This window comes from Tigriopus californicus, chromosome 1, assembly GCF_007210705.1.
Source record: "Tigriopus californicus strain San Diego chromosome 1, Tcal_SD_v2.1, whole genome shotgun sequence".
Taxonomy (NCBI): domain Eukaryota; kingdom Metazoa; phylum Arthropoda; class Copepoda; order Harpacticoida; family Harpacticidae; genus Tigriopus; species Tigriopus californicus.
This window is the reverse complement of record NC_081440.1, coordinates 12,773,466-12,793,183: the sequence shown is the minus strand read 5'-3', so window position 1 is coordinate 12,793,183 and position 19,718 is coordinate 12,773,466. Positions and strand designations below refer to the sequence as shown.

The 19,718-nt window shown below is 42.1% G+C and overlaps 4 protein-coding genes across 6 annotated transcripts; 2 read left to right on the top strand and 2 right to left on the bottom strand.

The window, feature by feature from the left end:
* The first annotated feature begins 971 nt into the window (after positions 1-971).
* Positions 972-3,133, top strand: LOC131882144 (late secretory pathway protein AVL9 homolog). The gene has a single exon (XM_059229207.1). It carries the CDS (start codon positions 1,144-1,146, stop codon positions 3,013-3,015), a length of 1,872 nt encoding a protein of 623 aa, XP_059085190.1. The 5' UTR covers positions 972-1,143; the 3' UTR covers positions 3,016-3,133.
* LOC131882153 (beta-1,3-N-acetylglucosaminyltransferase manic fringe-like) lies at positions 3,082-10,382 on the bottom strand. The gene is made up of 6 exons (XM_059229218.1): positions 9,408-10,382; positions 8,728-8,875; positions 5,853-5,938; positions 4,955-5,025; positions 4,704-4,884; positions 3,082-3,211 (listed from the first exon to the last, which is right to left on the bottom strand). The coding sequence occupies exons 1-6, from the start codon at positions 10,136-10,138 to the stop codon at positions 3,154-3,156; spliced, it is 1,275 nt and encodes a 424-aa protein (XP_059085201.1). The 5' UTR covers positions 10,139-10,382; the 3' UTR covers positions 3,082-3,153.
* Positions 10,383-11,782: 1,400 nt separating this feature from the next.
* On the top strand, positions 11,783-13,401 carry LOC131881813 (uncharacterized). The gene has a single exon (XM_059228782.1). The coding sequence runs from the start codon at positions 11,881-11,883 to the stop codon at positions 13,282-13,284; it is 1,404 nt and encodes a 467-aa protein (XP_059084765.1). The 5' UTR covers positions 11,783-11,880; the 3' UTR covers positions 13,285-13,401.
* On the bottom strand, positions 13,350-19,183 carry LOC131881794 (histone-lysine N-methyltransferase SETD7-like). Of its 3 annotated transcripts, none has more exons than XM_059228754.1 (3): positions 18,502-19,183; positions 13,840-15,164; positions 13,350-13,775 (listed from the first exon to the last, which is right to left on the bottom strand). In XM_059228754.1, exons 2-3 carry the CDS (start codon positions 15,160-15,162, stop codon positions 13,443-13,445), a joined length of 1,656 nt encoding a protein of 551 aa, XP_059084737.1. In that variant the 5' UTR covers positions 15,163-15,164; positions 18,502-19,183; the 3' UTR covers positions 13,350-13,442. The 3 variants fall into 3 exon arrangements, with proteins under 3 accessions (XP_059084737.1, XP_059084744.1, XP_059084751.1); XM_059228761.1 differs by lacking the exon at positions 18,502-19,183 and adding an exon at positions 18,137-18,451; XM_059228768.1 differs by lacking the exon at positions 18,502-19,183 and adding an exon at positions 18,158-18,451.
* Positions 19,184-19,718: the final 535 nt, after the last annotated feature.

The following is a 19,718-nucleotide window of genomic DNA, read 5'->3' as shown; positions in this document are numbered from 1 at the left end:
CCTCCCCCCCAATTCAGGATGATCTTCATACACGCTTTCTACGTCAACATTTTGGGCGCAGGTCCTTCTTTTTGTTCCTGCTTCCGCCTCGTTCTCGCCCTTTCCGCTCTTGTTCCTTTCCCAAATCTTCTTACCTCGTTGTGGCACCAAGTTGGATTTAGCTTGCCTGTCGGATGCACCACTTCTGAATTAGATGGGAGAAGCAAATAACCCAAGGTCCCTCTTTTTGGGCTTGCTCACTTCCCCATCTGGTAATTGGAACATGCGCGGTGGCTCCGAATTTGCTCTGGCTGCGAACGTGTGTGTGGCACCCTTTCGTGAAGTCCTTGGTGCTGGTTCCACATGGCTCATCTTCCAAGATGGAGACTGTTCCAACAAGAGTGGGAATGACAAAGAAGGCAATCCTGATTTAGATTTCTATCTCAATTGCAAATTATGAAGAAGAAAATTGCTTGATTTTCTTTCATCGACTAGTTTTATCATCAATAAACAAAGGAAAGAAGACTATCTAAATATTTATCAAATGCCCAATTCACACTCACATAACAACAATCAATCTTACAAGAACTATCAACAATAATAATTGGTTTAAGGTTCATGAAGTAAATGAAACTATTTGAAATGTCATGATATCATCATTGATAACTAGGGCACTTACAAGCATATAAACATAGATCAATACATGTTCCACCATTCATTGCTAGATGTCTCTGACAAAGCAAATTTGTCCTTAGTACCTCATGCGACAGAGGGCGACTCAATCCTGCAAAAGTGACCACATTTACTTGATAAAGACATGATTACAATAATCCGTGATCACTGATTGCTATTTTCGGATATAGTAGTATCTTATGCACTAGATTAAACTTGACTAATTCTTAGGTGAACCAATTGCATGACAACCACTTGAGAGTTTCGTTGTTACATCAAGAGGTTCATTTTATTTCCAATGGTCACGCTCATCTTCTTTATTTCCGTTCGAGCTGACAGGTAGCAGTAAAAACGAAGGAATCACATTTCAGGTCGGCCTAAGGCCTCGTTATCGTGGATTAGTTCGTCTTTGCCACACTTCAGATAATTACGGTATGTCCAACCACGTCTGAAGAAGCGTACTAAACCTTCATTGGCAGAGACTTGATCGAAATGAGCTCCACTGAGCATCAACCGGTGCTTCATGTCTTAGTCGTTGGATTCCATCATAAAAAAGGTTGCCAGGTTGAGTATTCGTATCCTCCACTTATGCCAGATGGTGATCCTCATTCTAACGAGCTTCCATCCCAATGGAAACACCTCCCTTCGTTGGCGTTACCGGATGGATCCCACAATTTCGCACATGACACGACTTACTTTCATTTACCCGCTTTGGACAATCCGAGGCGAACTATCTTTGCCATATCCTGCTATCGACAGATTAGTGCAGACTCACTGGTCAATCGGACATCCGATATCACCCGGGGCTCTGTGCAAAAATGCGTATGTGTCTTAAGTCGACTTCCTTTGTACGGGCAGATTCAGGTCAAGATGTCTCTTATAACGGAGGCTTACTTTAGGGAGGGAGATTTCACCCGATTGGATCTCATCCATCAGACGTATGATAATTTAAATGCCTGTCTCTCGGACGATATGCTACACACTCAACAGCTTTATGTGGGTCTTTCGGCCAGGGAGTTTGTGCAAAAGTTCCGCCAGAAAACCCTGATTTTGTTCAAGTTGATGCTTTTGGAACGCAAGGTGTTGTTTATGCAATCGCCAGTGAATGAATTGTGCACCTTCTTCTTAACATTATTGTCACTTCATCCGGGAATGTTGGAGAAAGGGCTGAACGAGGCTGCTAGAATGGTCCCTGTGGATACGCCCCCAAGTATGTCGCCTATTCAAGATGAAGTGCCAGACAACTATGACCATGTAGATGACAAGAGCATCCATTCCAAAGGTTCTGAGGAGGATGTGAACAGTGTGGCATCGGCCACTAGCTCCATTGTCGAGATTGCGGGCGAGCGCGTGTCTAGTGTTCGAAGCCGGATATCTGATGCCTTCGGGTACATGGCTGGACAAAAACCGAATTCCACCGAAGCGATTGCCAAAGAATCCCCCAACGACGAGTCAATACCACCCACGTTGCCCGTTGAAGAGGCTGTCAATTTGCCCAATTTTCAAACCGTGGCGAATTTGCCCATGGAAATGTACGGGCTGCCGCTGAATATATTCACGGGAGGAAACCTGTGTCACCCGTATCTCTCGTTATCGTACTTAGACGTGCTCGTTCAACCCAGTATCCACGGGTACATGATTGGTGCCACCAACATTCTCTTCAGACAGAAGAAAGGCATCGCTGAAGTGGTGATCGACATTGAGAAAGACAAATTAGATATCTTGGACCCAGAATTGAAACGGGCACTCACGCTCACCACGGAAGACCTCCGATTCATTGATAATGTGGTTAAGCACGCATCTGAAGGGAACAAGGATGTGTTCCTGGATCAAGTTGGATGGGAAGGAGGAGACGAATGGGTTCGTGCCCAGTTCCGATATTACATGGTTTGCCTGCTACGCACAAGCCTTGAGTCCCTGACTCAACACCAAAGTAAACCCCAGGCAGAGGGCACCCCAGAGTCCGTTCGTCCTTGTCTCAATCATTTCAATCCCTCTTTCATTCAACAGTGGCGAAAAACCAAAAACTATCAGCACTGGTTAAATCAGGCTGAGATAATCAAAGCCATCAAAGAAGATGTACCCATTGGTCATCCTTTCGCTGGAAATCTTTCCGTTACTGACATGAAGCTACACTTTTCGAATTCAATTTCCAACACTGAAAGCGGTCGCCGGATGTCTCAGGCGGTCAGTAACACGGGCAGAGCTATGGCCGGTGGAATAACATCAGCTAAAGGAGCCTTTTCTTCTTGGTTGGATTCTTTCAAACAACCACCTTTTGATCCCGAGCAGGCCGTGGAAGTCATAGATCCTGGAGCCGTAATTGTGGCAGAAGAGGCCGTTGAAAAGGCCACTAATCCTTAAATAGTGACCTTTTTGCATAGCATTCCATTTCATATCCCGATTTACACCCAATTCATTTCTAGTCTGCGATGAAGCACAATTATCATTATGAAATAATACGTTGATTTTTATTCTGATATATAGTTTGTTCACTTCATTTCATTTCTCTTCCGGGCAATAGGGGGCGCTGTACAAGAGGCAGTGAAGCGAGTAAAATCTGAAAGAGAGAATTCATTACTTGATTAATTCTGCAAAATATTAAATACATTCGTCTATTGAGGTGCTTTTGAAGAAAGCAATTTCTTCTAGCGTTCCATTAAAGATTATTGAAAAACAATGCCACGCCCAAATTGGTGAAATGAACTATTTGTTACTTTTCATCTTGTTTTCCATTTTTAACCAGATATGGTCAAACAATGAATATATCTAGGTTAGATTTTCACACTCAACGATGTTTTTTACATTCAAAAGTCTTTTCTATGAGTCTTGGCTCATCAAACGTTTACCGCACATTCTTAGATTTTGTAAGCAAGTTTCATAAAGAAATAAGTCCTATTAAGCCAATTGATCCACAGTGATTTCCTATGTACACAAGACGGTTTTAGTGTATCGTTGCACATAATTAGTGTTTATGGTAATACTGGTTTCCAGGTCAAAATGGAGGAAAAGTAACATTTGATCAAAATGTCACAAGCAGTTTTCCCCGCCTAAAACATCAAACTATGTGAACAAAAAGATTTTTTATTGTTACTGCCACTCGAAAACACCATGTGTAATAAGGAGTATCGGCATGAGGGACATATTTATGATTAATGTCTTCATTCCATACTTGAAATCATTCCCTCTATATTTCGAGGTTCAACTTTAAAATGGAAACCATTTGGTCAAGTTCACGCGATACTCGTCTTGGTGGCATTTTATGGGTTTTCCTTTTCAACGTGAGAAGATTCAATTCCAACTAAAATGGTCTGCCTTGAAGACTAAGCGAAGAGGATTCGAGTCACTCGAGTATTTTAACGAAGTAATTAAGGGAATGCTTCGCTCCAAAACGAGGTTGAATGTTGGTGACATGGTTTTTTGTCGGTGTAAAAAAAGCTACCCAAGTTGCATGCATGGTAGATGATACCAACAATTTAAGGAATGCTCGCTTGTCTACTTTGAGCTCAAAATGAAAGACCTCAATTGGCATGGTGTTTCCGTTCAAGCATAGATTATTCACTTAAAAAAGTGCACTCTTCATCAAATCTTTAACCGCTTTTGATCAAAGACGATGATGATCTGAAACTAGTTTTCGACCTGAAGAAGCCTTCTCCTGAACTCGCTAACCACATCAAAGTCACACGCATGACTGGTTTGGGTCAGAATTCTGTAGTAGAGAAATGTTACTTCCACCAAGTCATTGAAATCTTGTCAAACTTTTAAGCATATTTTGTTGCTACGAGTTGATTTGACTGGTTTGTACGAGTGCAATGTTTAAAATAACTAATAAAGCTCAGAAGACGCCATTAAGATTATTCTTCGTTATTGTTCCTTTTGTAAAATCCCATTGCATGCGCAGAGCGGATAGGTGTTACTCAAATAAATTCAGTCAGAGAGTCATTTCTCTCCCTCAGAACTCTAGTTTGGCCGTGAAGAGAATCAGAGTGTGATGATTTAAAGTGTCAATCTGTCCTCATAAGGATGAGCAGTCCAAAGTCAGGGCCACCTACCGGGTTGGATCTGCATCTGTTGGAAGTGGTCCGGGTAAATCGATCACATTTTGGACTCCATTATAAGAGATGTAGGAAAAACTGATTTGTTGGCTGATCTCCTCCGGTGGGATCCGCTTCATAGGTTCCAGGTGCGAATGGAACTCCGGAATGACCGTCAATCTCTCGCCGAGCAGGTGTTCTAGTGAGATAAGAAATGGGATTGGATCTCCGTCCAATTTTGAGATCTAATCCAGTTCATATCATCTTACCGACTATGTACCCCAATGTGACATCATCTGGAAACCAGAATTGGTCACCCGTCTCCACAAATTTGCCGTTCCTGCGAAAGAGAAGAAAAGGCGGGAAATTTGAGTCACGCGGAGAAATCGATTCCAATTCCTAACGAACTAGCATCTATTAGCTATCCAACTAGTTTGAGACGACATTCTTCACCAAAGCGACTTCGATCATTAGTAGGCAAGTCGTCCAATGAGATTAATGCCAACAACCCTCCCTTGACCAAGATGTGGAGCAAATAGTTGGAATTTTCCAATCTTTTTAGGCTCCAAAGTCAGAATACCTTGGCTATCCTGGCATACTGGGAATGTTTGGGTTCGTTAGTGAAACTTTCAAGTCCCTCCCAAAATTTCAAGCCCATTTTTTCTCAGGCTCATTCATCGATTGACTCTGTTTTTGACAACTGGAGCAAAGCGGGTCAATTTGGCTATGTTCATAAAATCATTCAATCAACGGACTTGAATGATTGCATTGGGCTTTTCGTCAGTCCGGGGTCTAAAACAAGCTTGGTCATTGACCAGTCTAATTAAGCCCGTCAAAAAGATCTTGAAATCATTTGGAAGCGGGTCTGACGAGTCGTCTCAAAATTCTGAGGTTTTCAACCACGTTGCCTTTGGTTGAGCGGGAGAGTTATGCACTAACAACCAACTTTGTCGTCCGTTGTTTTCCAGCTGATAAAAGTCAAAGATAAGATTCGAAAGAACCGTCTCGAGGAGAGGAAAGATGAAATGAAGATATTTAAACGAGAACTGACACGAATATAAAACCTCGAAGTATCTCGGATGCCAGAATGTCTCGAAATTTGGGAGGCAAGATTTGAAATTAAGACACATTCACACTGGCCACAATTTGATTTCGTTCAAAACTTACCCTGCATACGGTGCCATCTTTAAGGCCAAAGTCCTGGACACGCAAAATCCCGCTCCTCCAGTAGCAAACCAAAAGTGAGATGTGTTCTGCAAGTTGGAAGAAGCTCAACTGAATTAGTCCATCAATAATTTCATACATTACAGAGTTAATGTTTACATTCAACATACTGAGGGATATCTCTGACCAGGGGCTGCAGCTCTTGTGCAAATAACTTCCCATGTCTCAAATTTAGATGGTTGATTTAGGTGAGCATCTTTGTGCCAAGGTCCGATTGAGCTTCAAGCTTTTACCGCCTATGGAAACTAATGTGGAGTATTTCCAAGTTTGCAATAGTGGCTCTTCAACGTCAAATTGACCCAAGTCCCTAACAAATTAGACCTAATGTTTCCCTGAGGCTTAAAGTGAACATAGTGGCAATAATTGTTGTAAAAAAAATGATCTAATCCTAACTGATCTAACGAAGTGCATTGAGGCAATGGTTCATTGGGTATTAATGTATCTCTATGCATCATTACGAGAGCATTGCTCGATTTGGATCAGTTATCAAAGTGGATTGATCAGCCTTGCACCAAATGTTGTCCTGATCTGCCAAATGTAATTTGCCTCAAGATCAATGCATTTTCCCAAGTTATTTAATGAAGGCAGTCTTTGTCCAGCTAATAAAAATATGAGCACTCCCTACCCCCTACTGAAATATGATTTAGAAAGGCTGTTCAGATTGTATAGAATTGAATTCTATTCTTAAAATTTCATAAACAAGTGGTACCTTAATACGTGCAAACATTGGCAAAAATCTCAATCCTAAATTTGTGTCCACATAGTTATTGTAGCATATTTTGTGATCTTTGAGTCCAATGTATCATTTGATTTCTTCACAGATACCTGGCTATGATATGGTATAATTTTAGATTAAAACGAAGTGAAAAGTTGATCAAACCCAAAAAAAGATCCACCGACGTTAAGTAGCGCAAGTAGCAGTGATCAGCAATCATGAAAAGCCATTTTCGACCACCTGGCAGAACCTGGTCGAAGAAAAAGGCAAAAATTCCTTCGAAGTTGATTTTTGCCATCGAAAAAAGTGCCTTGGGTCAGAAAACATTTAAAGTCAACTTCGACCACCTGAAAGACCCAAAATGGTGGCTGGAAGTGGCAGATATTCCTTCAAAGTCGTTTTTTGCCATCTCTGATTAGTAAGCTTAGTAAGAGGTACGGTCGAGGGCAACTGTGCCCCTGAAAGTTAACATGGCGATAACAATTAGCCAGTTTCTTATAGGATCTTGAAATGCGATGATTCAGTAAATGAGTATAGTGTCATCTGACTCCTTATGATTCTAGGGAGTTTTAAACATCTCAATGGATGAGGTGCCATCCCCCCAAAAAGTTATTTGTCATTGAGATATGTTCATGAAAGGCAATTCTGGCACATTCATATATCACCTGTGAATCCACCCATCGTTACTTAGCTTCAGTTCTACATTATGGGCCCAAAATCACAGGCTTTGTCAGGGATGAACAAGTGTTCAGTTTAATAGAGTGCCATACAGGATCTGTCATGACTCATGATCATTTTTTTCTCTTTTCTATTTTTTTCTTCATGAAATAACCGCTTCGGCATTCCAAAACGATCTGGTGCCTTCTTTGAGCTTTTCACAGATGCTTTCCAGGAATTCAAAAACATCTTTTGTCAACACTATCATTTGGCCGATGATGTCGGGGAGCTCTCTTTAATGTCAAGACCGACACGTCATAAATCACAGTGGGCGCAGCTCCAAGTGGAACATGGCTAAAGACTCATTTGTCCATTTAAATGTTAACTTTAATCCTCCCCAAGGTACGCGTTGACGGCAGCCATAATAGGTCTCGAGTAGTCCAAGTAAATACTATTGAGGTTTCTTACTGTTCTGCTCTTGTACATACCTAACAGAATGATCATAATGTTCATCTTTGACATTTAATTTTCAGAGTGTTTCTTTCGGAGTAAGTGAGTGAACGAGTGTGGTGCAATAACAGCTCCGAAATTCAAGATAAAAACTGAGGCAATTTGGGGAAATTGCCGATTCATGCCCCGTATTTCTCCCAAACGGTCATGATTGAGCTCTCTCTCTCTCTTTCTTTCTTTCTTTCTCTCTTTCGATCGGTCGCTCTCGAGTCGGTTTTTTGACGAGGACTCAACCAAAGACATCTAATAATCATCCGGCTCTTAAGTTGAAGGTGCCATTTTCTTAGAAAGATGCTCTGATTGAGATCTTTCCGGCGTCATGGTTCTCTAGGAGATTGCAGGTGTGCTATTCTTGTTCTTGATATTATTGTTGTACTGTTGTTTTTATCTGTAGAAGTGGTCCGTCTGATTTCATATTTCATTTCTATTCAGTCTTAGGATTTTTAGATTTTTATGCCTATCTTAGCTTTAAAGAAGATGGTACCAATCCCTTTCAAAGAAAGGATTATGGATTTCAAGAACCAAGATATGCAAAAGCCAGAGAACTTCAAAGATGAAAGTTATCTAATAAAAATCATATGATATAGAAAAGATAAGACAAATAAGCAAATTGGTAATTTCTATGCTATGCAATAAACAAAATCGTTTTGTTGCCAAGCTTGTCCAGTATAAAATCGAATGCTGATTAGTTTAGAAATAAATTCACCGACAATTGTAAGTGGAATGAATTGGACTGCAGGATTCTTACTCTCTGGGCTTGCCTTGTACAATTTGGGTTTATTTCGAAACAAATTTGAATTAAATTGACGAGCTCAATTTGGTCCCCTTGTTGAACAACTACAAAATCCTGATGGCTGGGAGGAGCTTCCCTAGAAGTCTCATGGAGTTGTAGTCAACACTAAAACCATTGTTGATATTTAAGATATGAATATTTACCTGTGGGGATTTGATATCGAATATCTCCAATGGTTTAGCAGTGGATGGCTTGCCGAGGTAGATGGGCTCATCCGGAGAATAGGATTTCAATAACTGAGCCAATTTGGTTACATGAACATAATTATCGTCATCGAAGTGACACCACCACCTACAAAGGAAAAGTCAAATTGATAAAGGCTTCGACCTCCGACCATGCTCCATATCAACCCGTCAATCCATATACGTTGTTTGACGGACAATTGGAGGGAATAGGCTATTATCTTCCTCATTCTCCTTTTGAAAGATACGCGTACATCACATGAATAAAAAACAAACTAAACAGACTCAATCTAAACAACCACACTTAACAGCTTTTAGTTGTTGGGTGCTTAAAGTCTTTCCTGATAAAAAACAACAACACCAAAATATTCAACTGAAAAACATACTTATTTTTAGATGCCAGTTGGCCTCCCAAAAAATACTGCTGGATTTTGGCGGTGAAGGTTGAATTTATAAAAATGCCAGTGTACATTGACCATTTACATGATACATTTACAACCCATGATCATGATTGACAACCCCAAAACGCTTTTCATGATACTCTCGTTGTCCAAAATGTAAATGGTTTTCGAATATTTGTGGCAAAAAGCACCAATCTAGGAGAGCACATGTTTCATGAAGTATTAATGCTGTCGGCTTACCGTTTCATAGATTTGAGGAAAAAATCAAACTCAGACGCCATCTTGCACACTAAGGCCACTCTTGAGTGAGAGTCAGAGCAATTGGTGGCAATGAGATGGCCTTGAGTTCGTTGGTTCATATCTGGATCCTCCAAATCGGTGAAGAACCATGTCTGATGTTTCACCAAGGACGCCCAAGTCTCCAGCAGAATCACCAGCCTTGGGTGGTGGTATTTTTTGGTAGTCTTTACACTAATGAATAAGTCTGTGAGCACGGAATCCAAATGGAAGTCTTTATTCCGATTTCTGCTAGAATATGGCACTCTCGGTACTGATTTGGTCTGCGATCCAGGCGAAAAGAACTGGATGAGCAAAGGGATCACGATCCCCAAAGTAAAACAAAGGGAACAAATGGTTATCACAGCCAATTTTTGTTTATGCCTCCTCCAGCATGGCCCAACCATAGCTGGTGCTTCTGGAGGATCAAGATCCTGCTGCAGATTATTGTTCAGCCTTTGCTGAAAGTCCAATTTCTCCTTTACCAGGTTACTGTTCTTTGGCGAGGAATCGAAGGTGTAGAGATTGGGAACCACTCCCTTGAGATCTTCTACACTGAGCACACTCGGAGGGCGTGGCATCTTCTTCTTCCTCAGGTGGTCGGGAACCACCCCCAACTTGTCATCATGACCTAACCAGCCCTTCAAGTCTCTCGTGTTCTCATACAGACTGTCATTGGACTCGAATGGTTCCATGCTGTCCAAAGCGTTCAATAATCTCGTTTCAAGGCCTCATTGCCACCCAAGGTTTTTCTCCCAAAACGACTCGATAAAAACGGAACTGCTCTTCGGTCTTATCACCACCTCTTGATTGTTTTTCACGAGCTCTTGATGGTTCAAACAGATAGACTCGAACTGAGGAGTCAAGAGTGAGCGCCATTCGAAAATGCTACCCAAGTCATTTTTGACGAGCTACCACATCACAACCAACCACCACTCACCACCCGTCCAATGCTTGAGAACCGGCGCATTGATCGTCATCTTTACTATCGTTCTTGGTTTTGGTTTTAGGATGCCTGGGTGCTCAAAAGTTGCTTTGGGGATTGCGCGCTGTCTAAGGAGAGCTATTAGTCGGAGAGTGGAGTGGGATAATTTGGGGTTTGTACAAGAGGCAGGACGGGGGAGGGGGGGGAGTAGTCTTGCTGATTTAACGAGGGGGAGGGGCCTGGTCTCCTTTAATTCTCGTCGGGGGGGAGGGGGGTCTTTACACTCTCTCTGTTAAGCATGCTTGATTGATATTGGAGGATACGTGAGCATTATTCCGGGCTGCATACAGCACCTCTAATTTTAGCTTTTGTTCAACCCTTCAACTGCATAGACGATATAAAAAAAGTAGTTTAGCAATGGAAAACGCGAGATAAGAACTTGGATGACTGGTAAAGTGCCACTACTCGTTTTTCATGAACTTCAACGAGTTGAGCGTACATTATTCCTCGTTGAATTCTCTAACTATAAGTAGGTATGCACTGGAACAACAAGTACGTCATCAATTAATCTTTAGACGTTAAGGTCTTTACAATTTGCGTTGTAGATGTATGAGGTTCAATTGGATAATCTGGAGGTCAAATCGGTAATGAATCTTGCTCAACAATGTCATTACTTTGAAAAGGAAGACAACGGTTTGTTCAATGGGTATGTACTACACCCTCTAGTATCTACCAATTCCAACTGTACCATTTTGCCTTAAAAGTGTTTTCGCTATGCATCTATACTCTTGCTCTATTGACTTGGAATCCGTGGTTTTGAGCAATCAGCCATGAGTGCTAGTTAATGGACTTCTCGACTAGACTGAGCGAATAAGTTGCAATCTTTGTATTGTTATAGACCATTCAACCAGTCCTCGAACTATTTCATTTAGAACGTTTCTTATCCCACCACGGCTTTTCCAATGCCACTGTAGAATTAAAAGGTGTGCCTTCTAAATGCTTGCTTTGAACTCAAAATATTTCGAAGCCGGCTTAAGGTGCAATATTGGAACGATGGAGATGAATGGGCGCCTCTCGCACTCAAGTTGGGTGGATTAGAATCTGACTGATTGGATTAAACACTGAAAGCTCTCGAGTCGTTTGACTACCTTGCTTTGATACCCGGCCCAAGTGGAGCTGATTGTGATGATGTGCAAAAAGATGCTTGAAAAATTGAGTACCGGGTAATACGTAAACCATCTCAACTGGAGAAGAGAACATCTTGATGACGAGTCATAAGTTGCTGAGTTCATGCTCTCAATTGTTCGTCCAGCATTTCCATAACAGCTTCTGAAGTAATCCATGTAGCGGCTGCTCTGAAGCTGCCTGTCTTCAATATCAAAGTAAAATCCACAAACTGTTTTGAAATAATCTTTGTTTTCTTATCTAATGCATTGTGGAAAGGTCAGCTCACAGATAAGACCGAATATCACACGTGTATCAAGATCTCTTGTCAGTATATCGTAGGCAGACATGAACATTGTGGCACTGTTTTCGTTGTTCTTGAACGTTAGTGTTTGTTATGGTTTGCGAAGTTTGTTCGAAACATCGAATCCGAGTCTATCATGGCCCCCTAGCGGTCGGGATTTCACAGGTTCCATTGAAAATTGGCCTGGTCAAGGTGAACAATTAGGGGAAAGTTGGCCAAGAATAGTCGTCGCTAATTTGACTACTCTTCCAACCACTGAAGATTTCCTTCGGGAATATGTCTCAATGAGAAAACCAGTTGTGTTGAGTGGCCTCTATGAACAAATGACGGATCTTAAGTCACAGCATGGAATTAATTTGGCTGCCAGTGAGTTTCAGAATTCGCCTCATGCCGCCATTTCTAAAATTGAAGCCTTTCGTTATGGGCATGGCATCAAAGAGCGAATGACCTTTCGAGAATTGTTGGGCAAGATCTCCAAGAACCAAGATCAAGATAAATGGTACACGTATGGACATATCCCTTACTCTGTGAAAGAAATGATTCGCTATCCAGCACCCCTGCGCTGTCCTAAAATAGCTTTCCAAACAATGGTGGAAACACGTCAGCTGTTCTACAATATTGAAGTGTCGAAACCGATTCGGCAAGAGCTCAATCACCAACTTTACTGCATGGTTGAGGGGGAGAAGGAAATTGTCTTGATTGACGAAGCGGATTTTCCCTCTTGGTCCAACATGAAATTGGTGGACGACGGATACTCCGGCAAGCTGAATCCATTTGTGGATGTGTCTAAGATTGATTACAATACTCATCCCGGGTTAAAGGACATAAAAAAAATCCACATCGCAAAACTTCAAGCTGGAGATTGTCTATTCGTCCCGGCCAGATGGATTCACCAGCAAAACGTCTTGGATAAAGATAATTCTCTCGAGATTCGTTGGCAGCCTCTTGAGAACGAATCCGACTTGGATTGCAGCGGATACTTATCGCCAATCTTAACTTTGGGAGATCTTCCCTGGCTTGGCGAGAAGATTGTAAAACCTCCGGAGAGGTCTACTGATCCCAAGAGACACGCCTTCAAGCGTTTGCTTCATCTGTTACAGAGAGTTGTTCTAACAAATCAAGCAATAGGTATCACTGATTTCTCATCCATCATCAAAATGGATCCATTTTTGGCTCCAGAACTGCCCAAATGGGACGATGACTGCCAAGAAATTTCTGAAACCTTGTTCCACTTATTGGACAGAAACAAGGACGGAAAGCTGACCGCTAATGACTTGGACAATATCTTAGAATTAGATGTGGATCATTGGGCAAACCTTATTCATGATCAACTAAGTCTCTTAGCAGAGGTCATCTTCGATATGCGTGTGGATCTAGCTGGGGCTATTCCTTTGGACGAAACCGTGAGGCAAAGAGTGATCCAAATGATAGATATCAAGGAGAAATAGATCCTCGAACACGAGCGAGCGGCTTTGGAAGAAGTGGCCAAGATCGCCAAAGACGAGTTGTGAAATGGAAAGGGTCGTGTAATACTCTTTATTATACTTTTAAACTTGAACTGTAAATGATTGAACGAGTCTGGTTGGGGTGGGTTAGTAGATTAGTATTAAGCAATGATGGATGCACATTTCCCGAAGAATAACGATTCGTGGAGATCTTTGTACCATTCGGGACAATCAGCCAGGTTGTAGCCGTAGTTGCAAAATATCTCGGCCCCCTTGCGGATCTTCTTGGTGGACTTGACGCAGAGAATACGACCAAAGCGAGGGTGGCAAAAGTCTGAGAACCTGGCATTGGGAGCGAAGGAATGGTTCACCTTGTGGGCGAGACTGGCACAATAGTTCTGGGTCGAGCGATGCTCCGGTGGAATGTCTAAAATTTGTTTCTTTTTCTCATTTAAGCGTATTTTGTAAGAATTGTAATCCCAGTCATTGAAAGCCTGTAAGTACGAAAACAATCAAAGTAGATACGGAGAACTTGAGAAAAGATTGTCAATAACTTACGTGGCAGTCATGAAAACGTGTTCCATTGTAGAACGACAAAACAGTGTCGGCTTGAATATCTCTAGCAGCAAAAAGGCCATCTCCACCACACGCCACCGTGGATTCCATACATTTCACAAATTTTGTCTCATATGGATCCGGCAATAGCGGCGTCGTGGATATCGTGGAATATCCGGACACGTCTACTTTGTAAGACACGGATTTGTCCGGTGTCCCTAAGATCGGATATGGGAATCCGTCTTTGATATCCAAGCCAACCACCGTGGCACAATAAGCTTCCTTCATGCATTCATTGGACCACTTGCCCACCAAGGCAGTATGAAAGTCCGGATACATGTAGATGACATCGTTCCCGGTCACACGCCCATAGGCATTCGACGTCCCCACATACCATCCTTCGTTGTCGTTACTACGCCAACATATTCCACTGGGCACGCCATGAAGGTACCGTCCCACCCATTGCAGCACACCATATTTATTGTAGCGCCGGCCGGGCCCATGCGGTACGCCTTTGTGAAAGGTGATCTCCCACAGACCCCCGTCATTCCCGGCCACGGAGCACACCCCTTGTAGCTTGTCCTCAGCGTAAATCCCGGATAGGATCTTGGAGCCCTCTCGGTCGATCAGCTCCCCTGGTCCTTGCCGAATGCCGTGCTTGAATCGACCAATGAATTTGCGTCCATTGGCGAAGTAGATGCTTCCGTAGCGATGAAGTCGTCCGAATCGGTCCCGTTCGCCGGCATAGCGGAAGGATTCTCCCAGGATTGATGGATAGGGATCGAAATTGCATTGCGATTTGTCGTGCACGGTATCGGGCCACTTGGTCGATTTATTCATGGTGTAGTAGTCATCATCCAGGATGTTGCGGTCTTTTTGACCTTGTACCAGAAGCCAAGACTTGAATCGGAAGCAAGCGCAATCGATTGGGCATTCATCTTCTAGATCCGGTTCATCATCTTCACTCGAGACCACCACGCCGCTATCTTCTTCGAAATCGCTCAAGTCTGTATCCGTGATGCCTTCATCGATCCCAGTGACCGAGATGGAGGGAAATTTATTGTCAAGTTTGTCAGTTTGGAAAGCATGGCTTTGGCGGATTTGATCTGGCAGATCATCGGGAATCATCCTTTTGAGCGATTTTTTCAGGGTGCCAGATTGAAGGAGGGCTAGTAGGTGAGCGCAACGCCCCTGAAAGCGTGAGGTTACGGTCACATTATCTTCCTCCTCATCTTCGGCCTCGTCAGCATCCTCGTCAGCTTCGTCCTCAGAAATGGCCGTGTAACAGGCTAACGACGAGGATGTGAAACGACCGGAATCACTCATGCCTGAAAGAAAATGAAAGAAAATTAGGAATCTGGCTTGGATTGTACTAATGTGATCCTTCGACAAGAGTTTCTCATCATTTCAGGCAGGTTTACCGCTTCAAAAAGGTAGTATCCTGAGAGAGACAAGTAGGCATAAAGGAACTAGAGAAATGCCAATTGTTCACGAGGACAAATAGTTTTAACATCAGATGAATGGATCCGAGTGTCATTTCCTCGGGTTTCTCTCGCCCTTTCTTTCATCCCAGATTCTTCCTGTTTGATCAAAAACTGAGATCATGTACTTTTTTGCTCGCCATTCATTTGGCTCCTCGGACCCTGAGGAGGAAAGAATTCGACCTTGCAAAAGCGAAATGTTTTGCAGATAAAAGCGGATGAAATCAAGCAATTTCAACCTCTGGATTCCCGCATGGACCTGACATTTCCCCTCGTCGGCCCTCATTCTCCCTATGACTAACTGTTATCTCAGTGAGGAACACATGGGAACAATTGAAAGAGCAACTTGAAGTCGAGGAATTTGCCATTTCGAATCGCCACCAGGTAGTACGTACTCGTTTATACAGTTGTAGATAGATAACTTGGTACGAAGATGGCGGTGCCTAACGAAAGGTAAGACTGAACAGGAACCTTGTGTGTTTTCAAAACACCACTGAGAGGAAGCAAAAAAAGGTGAAAATTGAAATGAAGGATCTGTCGGCCCTCATGAATGTCTCGATAGCAAATATCACGCGAGTTCAGGATATTGAGTGCCAGAGACAGATTAAGAATACTAGGGATAGACGGTCCAGGCACATCAACATTCTTCATTCATCTTCGGCCCTAATAGTATGCCATGCGGCTATGCACCTGGCTGATTGCACTCCATCAAAACAAAATTCCTGTTTCAGATGTTCTTGATATGAGACAAAATTCTTAATCTAATTGGCAACACTTTGTGGACAATGGATTTCTGCGATTGCCCAATTTCCCTTCGGATATTGAGGACTTGAATGGATGGAATTGGCATTTTTCAATTCCCCTGGGTTGCATAAGAGGTACTTCTGTGAGCAAATAATAAGAATTATAATGAGCCTTTATGGTTTATAGTACAATACGTTATGTAACAACAAAAAACACCTAGAATTTGTTCCATTCATCTTAAGCGGTTCAAATATAGAGCAAAGGTGTGATTCTGAAATACAAGGATTTTCAGGTGACGAAAATGTTCAAAATAGACAATAGAGGTGTGGGAAAAACTTTCATATTTTTTGCTTTCAACTTGAAGAAAAGTCCACGTTAGGGATGACTTTCTATTTCAACAAGAAAATATCCGTCATACACTGTTCATCGTAAAAGATGTTATTACAAAAGTTCAGGGCTCCAATCAGCTAAGAGAAAATTATTTGCATTTTAGTACTTTTTAGTGGCACAACTTGCCCATCCCTATTGATGACGTGTTCCCGCTGACAGTTTTGTAGTAATGCTCCCCTCCCTATTAAGATATTCCACGTACTCTTTCAAAGAAAAAATAATAAAGAACAAGTTCGAAGTTTGAGGGGCCATTGCCACTATGGGTATTACGTAGTCACTATGCTCTTCATGCGGACGCAAATGGTCAAGAAGTGATTGCTCTCGAGTTCGAATGAGACATTGGCCTGTTTCTGGGCAATCAGAGCGTGGAATTGGGGGACAAAGTCCTGATCACGGATCGGCGGCGTCGCCAAACAAAATCGTCGATTTGAATGATTATTCTCTGTGGGTCACATTCTGACCCTTTATCATCATGATGACAATGAACTATGCTGGTAATTGGAGACTCCATAACTCTTCTGTCCTATCACACAAAGTGAATTTTGTTAAGTATGCTCTGGCGTTCCCTTATTCATTTCGATGGTGTAATGGCTTGTAATCCTTTACGGTACGTTTGTTTAGATGTTAGTGTACGTACTTTGGCCATTGTTCCTTTACCTTTACCGAGCAAAAATTAATTAGGCCTTTCTTCTTGCTCAAGGAGTGGGGAAATCAATGCGGTCGGATCCTGGGTTTTTCTGGCTGCGTCAATTACTGTCCAGGAACGTCGGGTCCATTTTGTGCGACGTGTGTACTTCCGACCGACCTTTATTGTTTTGGTGCTCAGAGAGTACTTTTGTCGTTTAGAGGATTTGCATGATCGGCAAATGGGCAGGGTCATATATTCAAATTGTTGAGTAAATGAACTAAATAAAGACTGCATAACTCATGACAAATGTTATTTAATGCATTTCATTGCAAATGAACTTTAAGTGCCGCTTTCTATCTTTCAAGTTTCATGGGCATTTTGACCAACTCATTTGTCAACTTGTCTGAACAAACCATAAGACTTCTTTTGATGGGAGGTATTTATGATGAATTCTCATTCGATTACATGATAAATAAATAAAAAAAGGATATCGGGCTTTTCCCGGGAGTTCCTAGAGAGTCTTGATAAAACTGGTTTCACGTTTAGCAATTCATAAAAGGTTATACTTCCACCTATCTATATCAAAATATGTTGAAATACAGCGTATTCAATCTGAGAAATTCAATTGTGCATCAGTCTGAATGACGAATGAATGGTATAGAACAAAAACAATCATGGCCTTTCAATTCAGGCGCATGATTTCATCAATTTAGAAAAACCTATTTTACTGATAGAATATGTTTTTGGGTTTACGATTTCGCGGGCTTTACTATTTGCTATAAGGAATGTAATCCCTTGCAATATTACAATACAAACATAAAATTTGTCTAATTGTTACCACTTCAACTTTATGTTATATTTGGTCAACCAACAAATTTGAGTTGACAGATCGAAGAATGATATTTTAATGATTAATATATGTTATGAAAACGAAACCCAAGTTATAATCTTTATCGGAATGCCAATATGCTTTGATCGTCTTTCTGAATAGATTCAAAGCAGATTGAAGCCCAAAAATGTGACGGAAAGTGAATCAAGACAAAGCAACACAAATTACCTTTTTGCAAACAATTTATACCTTCCACAATCGGTTGAGTTCCCCTTCAACTATTCTCGAATGAATCAACAAGACGTCACACCAACACAGCCTAACTCGTTATACTATCATGGATGGAACAAAACTGAACTGTTTCTGAGGCTCCGTTCTGTGTACTTCACTTGCGATCAGGGATCACTAGACTGTCCTCAAGTAAGCCCAAGGAGATCTAGAAATACCCCTAACTTTCAGGTCAAACATGACAACCCGTGAAACTTTTTTCCTGCCCTACCAGTTTGAACCGATACGAACTAGATTTTTAATCGTGCTTGTTCCCTCGACAAAAGTTTGACCTCTAGGAGATGGCAATAATGGTTTCCACTCACCTCTAGTATTCAAAGCTTTGATCAATGTTTCAAACCCAATGAGTTGGTTCTCCAAACTCTTGTTCTTTGTTGAGCCCGATAAATTTGTCAAGACCGTCACTCAAGGCTCCAATATTAAAACTGACACGTTAAGACAGCACTCTGGACTTGAATTGCCGCAAATCGACCTGTTAGGTGGATTTTTCGGGACATATTCATTCCGTCGAAATAAAGGCCACGCACTCGTCGTCTCGAGGAATTCCGATCGGACCGGAACAATCCCGTGGAAACAAGTCTGAGGCGCTCTCTTGAGCCTCTTGAGCATTTGGAGCGCCAGGTTCCAGGCCCAGGGTTCCATTCCTCCCATTTCACTAGACGGCTGGCACTCGATGAAGGGCGCTGTGGTGTCCCTGATGAGAAAGTCTTCGTGAGGCTTGATGGTCAAACGCAGAAGTGTTTGTACGGCACTTGTGGGACTGAGGCCCAGGCCATCGTTCTTCCACGTCAAACGTCTGCGAGAGCAAGCAGGCCCGTGGGTCGAAATGTTGTCGCCTGATCCGGTCAGGAAGATTTGCCAAAGTGTCTGACGGCAATGGGTATGCAATACTGTACGACCTTGTCGTTAAAGTCCAAGGTAAGAAGACCTTGGAAGGTAAGGTTGAAGTGCACATTTCTCCTCAGGAGATGCGAGTATGATGGCTAGGAGTCGGAAAGATAGTTTTTTAAGTTAAATTGAGCTTTCAACGGTTTTGATCATTTATTGGGCGAAAACGGTTTCATGAATTTAAATCATAAAATAACCTAACACCGAGAATTTTGAGGGAAATTCAAGGGTTTTGGTCTTTTTTAAGGGAAATGCAGGAGAAATGCAGGGTGGGTGTAAAAAAAATTCCGGGCAATGTTTTTCCTTATTCAAAGATTTGTCTGGCATGAAACTTCAAGTTTTCATTTAGATAAAGTGTTGAGCACAAACAGTACCGTTATACCGCAAATGATCTAATTTTAAGGTAAGGGCAGGTGGTAACCCACCCATCGTTTGCCACCAAAACAACGTTCTAAAATGCAAGTGAGACCAGTCTTGATGTCAGAACCAAAACTAAGGGCTTACTGAAGATCGGCAAGAGGCCCAGGGAAGTGGGTGAACCTTTCGGTGGTGTCCATCTTCAACCCGTTGGTAAGAGGGGAACTTCATCCAAGAACAGCAAATCCCTTTACAACAGACCATACCGAGGGCAAAG

What these genes read in the sequence shown, in the direction of transcription:
- LOC131882144 (XM_059229207.1), top strand. Translation starts at nt 1,144, where the DNA reads ATGAGCTCCACTGAGCATCAACCGGTGCTTCATGTCTTAGTCGTTGGA.
- LOC131881794 (XM_059228754.1), bottom strand. Translation starts at nt 15,162, where the DNA reads ATGAGTGATTCCGGTCGTTTCACATCCTCGTCGTTAGCCTGTTACACG. An exon ending in CACGTTTTCATGACTGCCAC is followed by an intron (nt 13,776 to 13,839) that starts GTAAGTTATTGA and finishes TCGTACTTACAG; the next exon opens with GCTTTCAATGACTGGGATTA.
- LOC131882153 (XM_059229218.1), bottom strand. Translation starts at nt 10,138, where the DNA reads ATGGAACCATTCGAGTCCAATGACAGTCTGTATGAGAACACGAGAGAC. An exon ending in TCGATATCAAATCCCCACAG is followed by an intron (nt 5,939 to 8,727) that starts GTAAATATTCAT and finishes TCCAACTTGCAG; the next exon opens with AACACATCTCACTTTTGGTT. An exon ending in CACATTGGGGTACATAGTCG is followed by an intron (nt 4,885 to 4,954) that starts GTAAGATGATAT and finishes TTATCTCACTAG; the next exon opens with AACACCTGCTCGGCGAGAGA.
- LOC131881813 (XM_059228782.1), top strand. Translation starts at nt 11,881, where the DNA reads ATGAACATTGTGGCACTGTTTTCGTTGTTCTTGAACGTTAGTGTTTGT.